Consider the following 14,061-nt stretch of genomic DNA (forward strand, 5'->3'; position numbering starts at 1 on the left):
GGATCCCAAAGGGAGTGTTTATGAATACCCTCAGTCTTCCATGGCAGCGTGGTCAGGGCATAAATTCCCTTTAATACCTCATGCAGACAAGGGCTAAAGCAGAATCTGGGGCCTTCTAGGGTGGCAGTTGGAGCACTTCACTCGGCATCTCAGTTTCCAGGGAAACTTGGAAATTTCTGTACCCTGGGAGATAATGAGCGATTTGGGAATCAGGATCTAGGGGGTTGGAATCTGGATCAGGGACTTCCATCAGTCTATTCCATATTTAAAATTTACAATTCTACTAGTCCTTATAGGATCTCCAGAAAGTAGTAATGAATATAGGTCCTTAGCATCTTATAGCCCTGACACAATTTTGAATTTTTGTATGTATTAATTACATTAGTTAAAACTTTCTTTAAAAACTATGTGAAGGTCCTGTACTTAATAATACCTGGTATATGAAAAAATCACAGGTGGTACTATGGAAAAAAAATTAATTAAAGATAACCTTCCTTGGCAAGTATCTGTCCCTGCCTGCCCTTCTAGTGGCTGGCTCTTCCCACAGGTAGCTTAGGCTCCTCACTTGCCTCCTTCAGGCCTCTAGCTGGAGTTAAGGCTTCTAAATATAGTCTCACAAAGCCACCAATGGTTCTCAATCATCTTGAGAAGATCATTTCAAGTACCATGTTCCAAATGACACAGAGACATTGCAACTAGTTGTGAGGTTTGCTGCAGATTATTATGAAGAACAAAACAGAAAGCAAGAAAGCCTGTGCTCGCAAACAAGGGGAGGGGCAGAGGGAGCATCTTAAGCATACTCCATACCCAGTGCAAGCCCAGTGCTCTCAATGCTGAGCTCAATCTCAGGACCCTGAGATCGCAACCTAACCCAAAATCAAGAGTCAGACGTTTACCTGATGGCGCAACTCAGGCGCTCCATTTTCACACTTTAAAAATTATTAAGGACCCTAAAGAGATTCTGTGTGGGTTTTACCTATTAAAACATTTAAAATATTAATCTATTAAAAATAACAATAAGTCAATTACATGTTAACCTAAATAACTCTAACAACAACAAAACGCTTTATATTTTCCAAAGCCAAAAAAAAAAAAAAAATTAGCAAGATTCATAAAACATAGCTAGATCCTATCTGGCTTCTGCATGGAATCTGTTGCAACAAGTTTGTTTTGGTCAGAGTATATAAAGAAAATCAGTATCATATAGATATATACTTAGAGGAAGGAAGAGTATTTTAATAGCCTTTTCAGATAATTGTAGATATTCTTTGATGATACTGTATCAAAACTCAATTAACATTAGTTACATGTGAAATCTGAAACCATATCAGTACATTTTTCATATTGTTAAAATTAAAATTCACTGGTATATCTTGTACTTTGGCTGGATTTTTCCCCATGCATGATTCTGTGGTATCATTCACTGGTCATTTGGAAATATCGATTAACTGAATTATGCAGATCTTCAAAATGATGATACATTCAACTATACAACAATGGAAAATAATATTTGCTGTTATCACCACCTATTGCATCAGAAAAAAACTTTAAGTATGGGGAAAGTGTCATGGGCATGGTTTTTCAACATTTTAGTTTTTACTTGAAAGCTTGAATTTTATCCCTCGCAACGTGTACTGCCCCTTGTTTTCCTTGACGTACAAAACTGACTAGGTTCATTTTTAAGAAATTACCTACCAAATAGGCAAATTTAAATGACCAGTTTGTCAAATACAAGTGATGTTTTATAAAAAAAAAAATGGTGAGTCCAGTTTGCAGCTCAATTATACAAGTGCTTATGTACACGTCCTATTTTATCAAACAGAATAGAAAAAAATGAGTATAAAGGGTTGAGATTTGATAAAATTAGCCATTCTTATCAAGGATAAAAATTCATCAAGGATATTTATCAGAAAAGCTAGTCTTCTTTTCCTGCAAGTATGTTAGCGTTACAGAATCCAATGACCACTAGGTATAAATTGGGGCCACTGATGATTCATGTTAAGCTGCCAGCAGTTTTCTCACCATTGCTTTTGCACCGTTTGTACAAATGTTAACTAGTGAAAGGGGTACTCTGAAGTATTCTGAAAATAGTTCTGACCTTGCAGACCCCTGAAAGAGTCTCAAATATCTTAGGGGTCCATTCCATGGACCACACTTTGAGAACTGCTCATCAACAATAAACTGACATGCTTTCATTGAGCACATACTTGATACCTCCATACTGGAAACTGACCAGAATGATCAAGAGTAGATTTTGGTTTCACCCAGCTTTGTGTCTACAAACAGAAAAAGGCTCCCTTCCTTATTGAGGGAAAACAGGAGAGTTTTTCTGTCCAGAATGATGATTACCAGCTCCAGGCCCGGTTCTTGGCCTTCTTCACCAGGGAATGGTTAGATATTCTGCACATGTTGAAAGTTACTTATCAGACTATAAACTCTTAACATTTCGGTCTGTTCAGGTCAGTTTAACATCTTCTGATTATTGCTCTACATGCAAGGCCTTCCATGATCTGTCCCCCTATGCAGCTTTACTCTTCCTGATATCCAACATAGGCTGGCCTGGTTTGGCTGGTCTTCTCACTACTGCCAAACACATCATGATTTCATTTCTAGACCAAATTTCCTCAGCCTTGCTTTCTGCCCAACACAGTTCTATCCATGCTTGAAAGTCCAGATTCATGAGACTTTCCTTGCATACTTTTTTTTCTTGCATTGCTATTTCAATTTTTCATTTGTTAGCGTTATTATATAAATGGAATCTACCTTGATTTAAGATTTTATGTAATCAGGGACCCCTGGGTGGCGCAGCGGTTTGACGCCTGCCTTTGGCCCAGGGCGAGATCTTGGAGACCCAGGATCGAATCCCACGTCGGGCTCCCGGTGCATGGAGCCTGCTTCTCCCTCTGCCTGTGTCTCTGCCTCTCTCTCTCTCTCTGTCTGTGTGTGACTATCATAAATAAATTTAAAAAAATTATAAAAAAAAAAAAAGATTTTATGTAATCACATACAGCATACCAAGCCAAGTAGCAACAATGTTGGATGTAGGTAAAAAATCCTGATTTCTCTCACCAAAGGAATACAACAATATCAAGGGATCTCTTTGAACAGATAGGGGCCCTGTACTATTGGAAACTGTTTTGATTGCTTAGATCTTACCTATGTAATGGGATCAATATATGCCTATAATAGAGAACCACCATATATATATATATATGTATGTAAATATATATGTGTGTATATATATGTGTGCAAGGCACTGTTTTAGATCTGTGGGGTTATCAAATGTGAATTAGAGATATATCCTGCTACTTACAAGTCCAGAGTTTATTTTGAAAAGAAGAAAAAGATGTGTACTTACATAACTATAATAAAAGTGTGGAAGTCATACTTCAGAATAACAGGCCATAGAAAGTACTATTGGGTGAAGCAGAAAGAGGATAAGAGGAAGGACATCTTACTTCCAACTTAGGGAGGAACCAGAGCAGGCTTTGTGGAACACGTGACAACACCTGAGGTAGGTTCTGAAAGGTAAATAGGTTTGGAGGTTTAGGGGATAAGAAAATTAAGGCTCAAGGTTATTTCTTGGTAGAGAAAAAGCATAAGAGAAAGAAGTAAAAAATCATGTCTTTGTCAAAGCATCTTTGGCAGAGTAGATATTGCCAACCATGTCACTGTATTTCTTGAATCCCGATAGTTTTAACTATCTAACAAAATATTTTTTAAAGTGAAGGATACACTCAGTCCACCTGAATTTTGTTTAACTGCTAAAGTGAGGGTGTTCTTCACAGGCAAGTTATTTTGGGAAATTAGACTGATTTGTCATACTGGAAAAGTAAAATGGAGTTAAAAAAAAAAAAAAACCCTCCAAAACAAAATAGAAACCAAAGGAACTGAGGGAAAAAAACATAAGCGAAGATACAAGGATTAAAAAACTATAGAGATTTAAGCTTACGGACACCATTGAGCCTGAGGGAAGCCACTTACCATTTCATTTTTAAAAATCAGTAAAAATAATACATTTGCATTAAGCAGTCTCCAAGAATCCTCCAAATTCTAAAATACTATGATTATCTAGTCTTAAAATTTTGTTTATTCATCCTATAAAAATTCAGAATTCATATGTGTAGAGACGGGATTTTCAGATGACAAGGCAATACATGTTTCCATTAAGTGGCTATGTCCAATTGATACTATGGTTTTCACAGAGGGATAAAATATAATTTGAAAAGGGCTGTTAAGTGTTTAAGTCATCAGGTAGAGTAGATTAGAGTTCAATGAGGTCTTATATCTTTAAGCTTTGACACTGTTAATGAAAAGGCATTATTTGAAGAATATTTTTTAACTATTTAGAATCTTCCAACTATTCTAAACAGAGAAATTGTTCCAAGAAGTGACATCTATCTTCTATGCAATTGGAACAATGACCAGCTAGGAGGAGAGTTAGAATCCAACTACTTCTTGATAAGCAAAGGTTATTTTCGTCAGTCAAGTTCATTGTTAAATTAGTTTATAATTCCTTTCAAATGTATTTTTTCCATAGAAATCTTCATGATAAATGAGCCTTAGTTCAAGGTGGGTCCTTCATCTATAAAATTAGAGAACTAGACATCTTTTATGGTTTTCTAACATATACTATTATTGGTACTATTAACAAAAATCATATTTGGACATTGTAGAGCATAAGAAAAGGAGTTTCACTCATTGCCCTTACTGATCAGCAATAATTATAATTGTAATAAATATTTATACTATATTTTGAGCAATTTCAATGTCTTTCTTGCAAGGAGCTAAATATGTTTTGTACACAATAGCTCAGCAGTCATGTTACTCCATTAATATTGGTAATATCACTGTGAGGAAGGATGCCACATCTCATAGCCACCAACCAGGAGGGGACTAGGTGTGTATATTTAAAGTTAATAGCAGATTCTCCTTCCTCTGACTAGGTAACAGGTATTCTTCACAAATGATATACTATCTTTCTGAATCAATCCTAGTTTCAAGGACAGAAACTTTTCATACAAATACTAGTTGCATAATTACATACATATACACACAAAATTTAAAAATCTTGATCTCCACTAAAATTACTTGAAAGAATAACTTTCTGATATAAATACCATAAAATTAGCATCTAGGTATAGAAAGAAAATGATAAAGCCATGAGAAATCCCACTCAGTAAGAGTTAATTTCATTACATGATGACACATAAACCTTCCTTACTCAATTACTTCATAAACCAGTCATTTGTGAACGATTACTTTAAACCATCATGCCATTCACTATCCTGAAAAATAGGATAATGGAATGCTGTATCTCCCCAAAGTCTGCTCCATTGTAAACAGTCCATCCCTCCTTGCTGACTCCAAAAGCTATATAAACACACCACAATCAAATCCACCATAGCTCATAGAAATCCTTTCCTTAAGTAATCTACAAAATGTCAATCTAATACAAATACAAGAAAGAGAAGTTCTTACACAACGTTTTGTATTTACAGTATTCTGAACAGTGTTTAAACCTGCACGGGTTATAAAAGGCACCCTTCCCCACCCTCCCCCTGTTCTGGGCTGACAGTGTGCTTAGGCCTCTCATTTACACCACACTGCAATAACATAAAGAAGGGTTTACTATTAATCCAGGTTTTACTACAAAGCGACCCGTTATTTCTCTGTCAAACACTGGCAAGAGTGCCAAGTGTCTGTCATCCAATTCAGGGGATTAAGTCTTCTTTTATAGTCTGATACTTGTACCAATTTATAAAAATACAGATATAGTTTCTTAGAGTTGGTCACAGTCTATATTTTGGCTTGGATTCAGGCACAGAGGTTGACTATGACAGCTGGCAGGAAACAGAGGGGAGAATACATCCCCTCCTCTTGGTGACCATGTCTCAGTTGCCATAGTGATTAATCCTTAATTGAATGCTGTCTTTGTACACTTCTTTTCAGAAAACTTAAAGTATACTTAAGTTGAAAACATGCAGTTGATTGAAAAAATGAGGCAATCACAAACAGGTATAGCTAAATTCTGTGACATACTTCCATATATTGAACAAACAAATTAACTCTAATAAAGGTATTATCAGTTCTTTCAGATGCTTAAAAACATTTCTTTCTGGTCTGAGTTTAAACCCAAATCATGCAGATTTTCCCTCTTGTTATCAGACATCTCATCTTTTAAGATGAGCTATTTTCAGAAATAGCTCTAAAATATCTAAGTACAATTTAAGACAAAACAAGTTCTTATTTTACATAGTTTGTATTACTACAAAACTAAGGGATGATTAGAAATTTGTTTTAGGAGAGATAGGTTTTCATTCAAGACACTTAGAAAATGTTACATAAATAGAAATGAATTTATAAAAGTATAAACTATAAGAAACCAAAGGAAACTTGGAAAAGACAGGATATTTTGGCCTCTTAATAAATTGTTGAATTTGAAAAGCAGGTTCAGAGCTCTTGTCACTTTGGTTATCAATAATTACATCAAAAGGACTGAGAAACTCCTCAAGACCACCGGAGTTTATCTAGGATTGTGGTGTACATTACTTCTGTTTTGTAACTTTTCCATTTAGTAGATTCCTTTGCCATTTAGTTAAAAGCTCTTACTTAGACTCAACTATAGTATTCCCTGGAAAGTGAAATACTTACTTAGTGTGACCACTGTTAATTGTGTGTTGCCTTCATACAAATAAATAGGATTTGTTTCATTTTCTTAGGAAGTGAAACAACACATCTGCATCTGACTGCAGACACACAGACAACACAGACCACACGCATGCATGCATGCACACACACAATCTTTTCAAACACAAATAAAGGTCTCTAATAAAATTTTGGTGACAGACAAGAAGCACTCAGAAGAATTCTCAGCAATAAAGATTCTGGATGTGAGCCCTAAGATGAAAGATACTGTACTGTAGGTGGGAGGTCTGGGGATTTCTGGAGACTTTAGAAGCAAGAGGTTTGCAGATATTTTCTGACACTATGGCTGAGTCTCTTTTGTTTTCACCTTGCTTTGTTTCCCTTTACCTTAGTTTCTTTTCTTTTCATAACAATTTAAAATTTTTTCAAAACTCAAATTCACTATTGCCATCACAGACTATTGCCACCAAGACATTGCAACCCTCTCAGTGAGTGACATACATATCTCTAACCAAAAATGATGGTGTGTTTCAGTAATTTACTCATTAAAGGTACTGAAGTAATTTTGACCACATATGATGAAATTGGTGATTGTGAATATTTTTCTTAGAACTTCTGTGAGATGGCTTTGAAATGCCATCAATATCCCATCTATGTAAAATAATATTATTTTAAAAAGTCTCTCCAGAAATCCTTAATTTAACCATCTTTGCAAATAGTTTTAGTAAAGAGAAAAATGATTCCACCATTGTCCCATCTCCCTGACATCACTGAAGTGGTATGTAGTTTCCAGAAGACTTACAATATGTACAGAGATAATACAAAATGACTAGTCTGATGGCAGAGTGATGTCTCACTCATTTGAATGTCTGTCAGCAGCTATGGAGATATTTTGAATTAAAAGCAGTCACTTTAATTGATGAATGAAAACCAAGTAAATCTATCAGCTTTACATAGAAAAGTTACTAATATCTCCAATTTTAACACAGAATATCTAAAATAAACTAATATAAATTACAAAGTACTGAGTGGCTTTCTATTTTCATAAGCAAAAACGCAGTAGTCACATATAAAATTCTGAAAGATATTCTACCACGAATAGTCTTGTTTTTCTTTTTATGGGAGTCAAAGCTCCAGATCTGCTAATATCATCCATCCTTTAACTTGCAATTAAATATGGTTGCTTACAACTATTTATGGCTTATTTTGCCTCATTGATCTCCATCTTCTAGGGGAATCAGAGACCCAACATTACCCGGTGGTAACAATACTGAGTGCTAACCCCCCGATGTTTATAGCAGCGATGTCCACAATAGCCAAACTGTGGAAGCAGCCTCGGTGTCCATCGAAAGATGAATGGATAAAGAAGATGTGGTTTATGTATACAATGGAATATTACTCAGCCATTAGAAGCGACAAATACCCACCATTTGCTTCGATGTGGATGGAACTGGAGGGTATTATGCTGAGTGAAATAAGTCAATCGGAGAAGGACAAACATTATATGGTCTCATTCATTTGGGGAATATAAAAAATAATGAAAGGGAATAAAGGGGAAAGGAGAAAAAAATGAGTGGGAAATATCAGAAAGGGAGACAGAACATGAGAGACTTGTAACTCTGGGAAACGAACTAGGGGGGAGTGGAAGGGGAGGTGGGCAGGGGTGGGGGTGACTGCGTGACGGGCACTGAGGGGGGCACTTGATGGGATGAGCACTGGGTGTTATTCTATTATGTTGGCAAATTGAACACCAATAAAAAATAAATTTATTAAAAAAAAAGATACTGAGTGCTAACCTTTGTGTCAGGCACTGTCTGGGGCGTTTTACCTCATTCAGTCTTCACAACAACTTTTTGAGGTAAGAAGTATAATTATTTGTATTTTAAACACAAAAAAATTGAAGCACAGAGAAGGTAAGTACCTTTCTCCTGGTCACAAAGGAAGGACAAGGTAGAGTTAGAATCCAAACTGTGACATTCTGAGTAGAGTTCATGCCATAGGCTGGTTGTAACTATCAAAATTCTTTCTGTCCCTGGAAGATTACAGAGTTCAACAAATGGAAAATGAAATTCAATGTTTAAGTTCTTTATTACTAATCAAACTAAAAGGAGGAAAGCATAAGACATGTCTCAGGAATTGTAGTTTAGTAAAAAATACAGTAATTTTAGTTTTTGATGTTAGTGAGAAACTAAAACATTACAAGATCACTATTCAATATAAAAATTCTGATGTTCTTATAACAAGCAAGACTTTTCTTTTTTAATGCTAAGTCATGTACTGTCTCCAAGTGATTTTTTGTATACAGGTAATACATTACAACTCTCAAGCAAGTACAGCCATATTATTAACCTGATGCATTAAATGGCAGCGTAAAGTCTGAATCTTATTCTATTGGAATTTTACTGTATTGATTTAAAGAAGTTGGCTGCTGAGATGAGCATGTTTGTACAGACTGTTCTTGGCCTGCTAGCATCAGTGGCATGGGATTGGACCTCCTGCTTAGTGGCTTTAAAACTTCCCTGAATATTTTACACCCACTGTGATTGAGTCATTCAACAACAAATTTCTTCATACGTCCTGAAAAAGGTTTATTAAGTTTGTGTGTGATGGGGAGACAAACAGCCTCAAAGGGCATGTCAGAAATCCTAGGGGATATTTCAATCTGTTTCTTGGTAAGAAATGTCCCTCACTCCAAAAATCACTGTGAAGAGACAAAGTTTCTGATGAGATTGTGCTGTCTACCTCAAGAATGCTGGGACTGAAAAAGATTGAGAACTACTGCGATTGCTAATGTAAGGATAAAGGAATTCCTTTGCCTCAGTCGTCTGTCTAATAGAGGGCAAAGTATGTATCTAGTGTTTTCATTTTTACAACTTGCCTAAAGAAGGTTCCAAAGGGATGTTTTATTGCTTTCATATTTAAGTGGTTGCTTCTCATGTCCATTTTGGGAGGAATATATGAGGCTGCAAATCTCTTTTCTGAGAAATATTTAAATAAACCAATAATATTTAAATAAACCAATAATCAATACCCAGTTAAATTATTTCATTAGCATCTACTACAAGGGTTTGCTAAACATTCTGACATTTTTACATTAAAGTCTGTTTGTTTGGATAAGGGTATGGTTAAAAAAAAGGAGGAATAGGGAATCCCTGGGTGGCTTAGCGGTTTGGCACCTGCCTTTAGGCCAGGGTGTGATCCTAGAGTCCCGGAATCGAGTCCCACATCGGGCTTCCTGCATGGAGCCTGCTTCTCCTCTGTGGCTCTGTCTCTCTCTCTCTCTCTCTCTCTGTGTGTCTCTTATGAATAAATAAAATAAAATCTTTAAAAAAAAAAAAAAAAAGGAGGAATATGGTTAAAAAATAAAATGAGAAAAAATTAGCTATTTAAGAGATTCTGATTGGGGTCTTCACTCCAATATAGCAAATTTCTGGCAAACCCAGCATGTTTCTACTTACATTTTGCAGATAGCTCCTACAAGGCAGGCAAATTGTGGAAATGCTCTCTACAGTGCTGGTTGAGATAAGGTGTATTCCTAGATCTAATGAGAATATGAAAGGGTAGCATACTTGGGTCATGAAAGAATGCTTTCATGTGTTGTATTGTGGCATCATGTCTTTGGAATACAGTGAAAAGTGCTAAAAAGCACAGCTTTTCAGGGTCCGTTATTACATTTAGTCTAAGGATAAGACAGCTGACTGCTCACTAGATCATTCAGTAGTCACCATTTAAAATCCCCAGTGACAAATTCCCTCTAAGTGCTAGGAAGAGCTTTCTTTCTCCTTAGAAGAGCTAGTATTTTTTTTTTTTTTCTTTTCTTTTCCTAAGGGCAACCATATAGCTCAGTGTTTCTCAGCAGGGTGTTATGGCATTTCGGCATTTAGGAAATGTCCCCATGACAGCTGTTTAGGTATCCCAGTCTTCAGAGATTAATGCCACTTGGTCACTGTGACCACCCAAAGTGTCCACACACATTTCCAAATGCAGTAGCTGAGAAAACACTAAATAAATAGTTTACTTCCTTTGTTTTATCTACCAGGAAACTCAATCAAATTTGTCATTTAAAAAAATATCTAGGTAAGAACACTAAGTCCTATATATCTGCATTCTAACTTTCTCTCAGGCCTGAACTTCTAATTTAATTTATATTTTCCTTGGTTCTGAATTTCATTTTGTATTCTGATTTTATTGTGAGGACAATCCAAATCCTTTGTAGAACCAGAGGAAGTACACAAATAAATAAAGACAGCTTGACAGTTCAGAGGCATTACCCCCTTCATTCTTAACAGTAGTATTGACTTAATATCATTGTTATATGCAGTACCTGTTCTTAACTCCTACACGTAAAGTGACAGAAAAACTACTCTTCAGACACTCAGTTCTTAGGAATAAAGAATAAGCCAAAGAGAAGAAAATATTTTAAAAAAATATTTAATGAAAGTGACTATGTGTAAATAAAATACCATATTTATATAAAGTCTTTTTTTATATAACAGTAATTTTAAACAAAAGTATTTATTACTTTTAACATTTTATGAATCCTTTTGCTAAAAATATAAATTCTAAGGGCACTGGGTGACTCAGTAGGTTAAGTGTCTAACTCTTGATTTTGGCTCAGGGCCATGAGATAGAGCCCTACACCGGGTGTAGAGCCTACAACTAAAGATTCTCTCTCTCCATCTGCCCCTCTCTCCCCACCCCTTGGCTCATCCTCATGCATGCTTGCTTTCTCTCAAAAAAAAAAAAATGTATATATATATATATATATATATATATTCTATATAAAGTTAATTTTCACATGTACCTTCATGTTAGATGAAAAATTCTGAAAGAAATCTAATCATACACTTCCCATTTTCTATATAAGTAGAAGTGGTTTTGGTTCTGATTTAACTGCATGATTCCCTCAGATTTCTCATTTTTTTGGCAAACTTTTATTAAGGGAAACTGTTAAGCAGCTCAACATTATTCAATCTAGATACAGATTTGCCTTTTAATATAAGACATTCTTAGCGACAGCAGTGCTCCAAATGGCATTCTGTTTTTTATACTTGTTTGTACAGCACTTATAGTCTTAGTAGCCGCTTTTGATGGAGTATTTAGAGAAGATCCTATTGAGTGACTTCTAAATACTAAAGATGTCAGTATCCTATGTTCTCTTACCTTAGAAGTACAAACAGCTACATTGGCGGGAAGCTGGGAAAACTGCTTCAATTCAAACACATCCCGTGCTGCCCATCGGCTCATGTGATTTTCAGCTTTGCTGGATCCAATCACAGTCTGGTTGGAGTGAATATAAGCCACTTCCTGAACACCATCTGAGAGGCAATTGGTGTTTATTAAGTGATGTCTCATTGTGAAACAATATGGTTCCATGGCACTTTAAAAATTATCAGCTACACATTAAAAAAGAGGTTATATTTTATTTTTAATCCTCAAGAAAAACACTGAGTTCATATGTTAACATCACAATATTCTATTTTTTAAAAAATTGAAAAGAGTTTAAATATATTTGTCTAGGTTAACTTGGAAATGACTTATCATCAATATGAGAACTTCTGAGATTAGATAACAATATTTAAACTTGAAATGAGGGGTTTAGCTAAGAGAAAAGTCACAGTGAAGGGTCATCTCTATGGATTTGTTGTTTCTGTTGGTTAAAAAAAAACCTGTTTACTAATTTAAACAGCAGTGCTTGGCCTCATCTATCTGTTCCTTTAAACATGTACTTGATTACAGCAGTGGAGGGGGAATATGGGGTTTATGACCAGGGAGTTTCATTTGGTTGGCTTTGCTAGTTTTACTGTTTGTATTTTGTCTTTTTTTTTTTTTTTTTTTGTATTTTGTCTTTTTGTACATATGCCAGAGAATGTCAAGATTGGGAGCTTTTTAGGAAATGAAAAAAATTAACTTACAGCCTTTATCTGAAGGAGTTTAAAAAATGGCTCCTTTTTTTTTTTTTTTTTTTTTTTTTTATTGCTTTGCTCCTAGGTACCTATAATTTACTTTTAAATTGTGGTCATAAAAGAGAAGGCTAGAACTGAGGTCTGTGAAGGCTCCCTCAAACATCTCTGGCAATGAACCTTAATTATGACCTTCAACACGTGCTATTTCAGTCCTGAACCTCTTTCAATGAAAACTGACAATCGTAAGAAAAACAAGATGTTGTTAAATAAGATAACAAAAAGAAAAACTATGATAACATCCTCCTTAAATCTCTTAATATCAGGTAGTGTGTATATTCAAAGATTCTTCTGTTAGAAAACTTACTTGGATTTTTCTTAATTTTGATACATGTTTTATGCATTATTCAAAATAGCATTAGTCCCACACTACTAACATCTTTTACACAGTAAAAAACAAAAACAAAACTCAGTTGATCTTTTAAAGTACAGATTATGCAACAATTCCTCATACCTAAATCTAATTAGAGCAGACAAACCAAAGGATAGTCCAGTGCTTAGTTACAAGGGTTATCAAAATATATATCATAATGAACTTTTGAATAACCACAAAAGAAAGTTTGATATGTAAGTCAAACACAATGATTGAATTTCTGTAACAAACTATCCTTGCTTATATATCAGCTTCTTTCACATAGTTTTTTTTGGGAATGAGTCAGATACTTTCAAAGCAATGATAACTTTTAAAATCACTAAACAGATTCTCAGCAGATGGTGGTGGCAGGGGAAGCAATTTTTCAATCTCCGAATCCTTACATAAAACAGCCAGCAATTAGTGAGCAAAACAAAAAGCCACGGAAAACCATACAACAAATGAAGATAACAAGACACCCCCCCCATGAACCCTAAAATAAAAATAGATGGGGACAATCCACCAATAGCTACACTGTGCACAACATCACAGTGTGGTGTAGGAAGCAACAGGGTGGCATCTAGTGGATCTGAGAACAGGAGAGCGTAGGATAGCCAACAGGTGTGCCCTGGACAGCACAGTGGGCCACTTGGAGATAAGTAGATGAACCTGGGAAGGTTTTCCATTCTCCAGTGCTGAGTGGGTGCAGGGTGCTTATGATAAGAAAGCCTGAGAAACTGAAGCAAACTAGCTCTTAGAACTTCCCCAACTGACCCACCAAGGCTCCCATGTTAGGGCCACACAATAAAGGAAAACTGTGGGGAAGGAGTCAAAATGAACAGGATAGGAAGATTAGGAATGAGGGAAAGAGAAGGTCTAGAGCTAAGCAGTGGGTATGACAGAGGCAGTAAATGCCACCACAGTTCTGAGCACCCTACAAAAAAAAGATATGGATCTTTGTGAAATTAGAAAAAAATTCCTAAACTCTTTCTTGCTTAAAAAATTCAGAGAAAATTATTTCCATAAAAATGAGCCAAGAGGGTCAAATCTCATAAAAATTACCATAAGAGAAAAAATAATAAACAGCAGAATGAAAAT

General features: G+C 35.6%; 1 protein-coding gene across 6 annotated transcripts in view; it reads right to left on the bottom strand.

Moving 5' to 3' along the window:
- The window catches only part of ERCC6L2 (ERCC excision repair 6 like 2), a 124,779-nt gene that overhangs the window by 18,973 nt on the left and 91,745 nt on the right, over positions 1-14,061 (bottom strand). For 3 of the 6 annotated variants that reach the window (XM_038526849.1, XM_038526848.1, XM_038526850.1), the window contains one exon: positions 11,812-11,966. In XM_038526849.1, coding sequence (XP_038382777.1) covers positions 11,812-11,966 — 155 coding nt within the window. Of the gene's footprint in view, positions 1-8,569; positions 8,681-10,106; positions 10,190-11,811; positions 11,967-14,061 lie in introns of those variants that run through there. The other 3 variants (XR_005353950.1, XR_005353948.1, XR_005353949.1) reach the window with 3 other exon arrangements.

Source organism: Canis lupus, chromosome 1 (genome assembly GCF_011100685.1).
Source record: "Canis lupus familiaris isolate Mischka breed German Shepherd chromosome 1, alternate assembly UU_Cfam_GSD_1.0, whole genome shotgun sequence".
Taxonomy (NCBI): domain Eukaryota; kingdom Metazoa; phylum Chordata; class Mammalia; order Carnivora; family Canidae; genus Canis; species Canis lupus.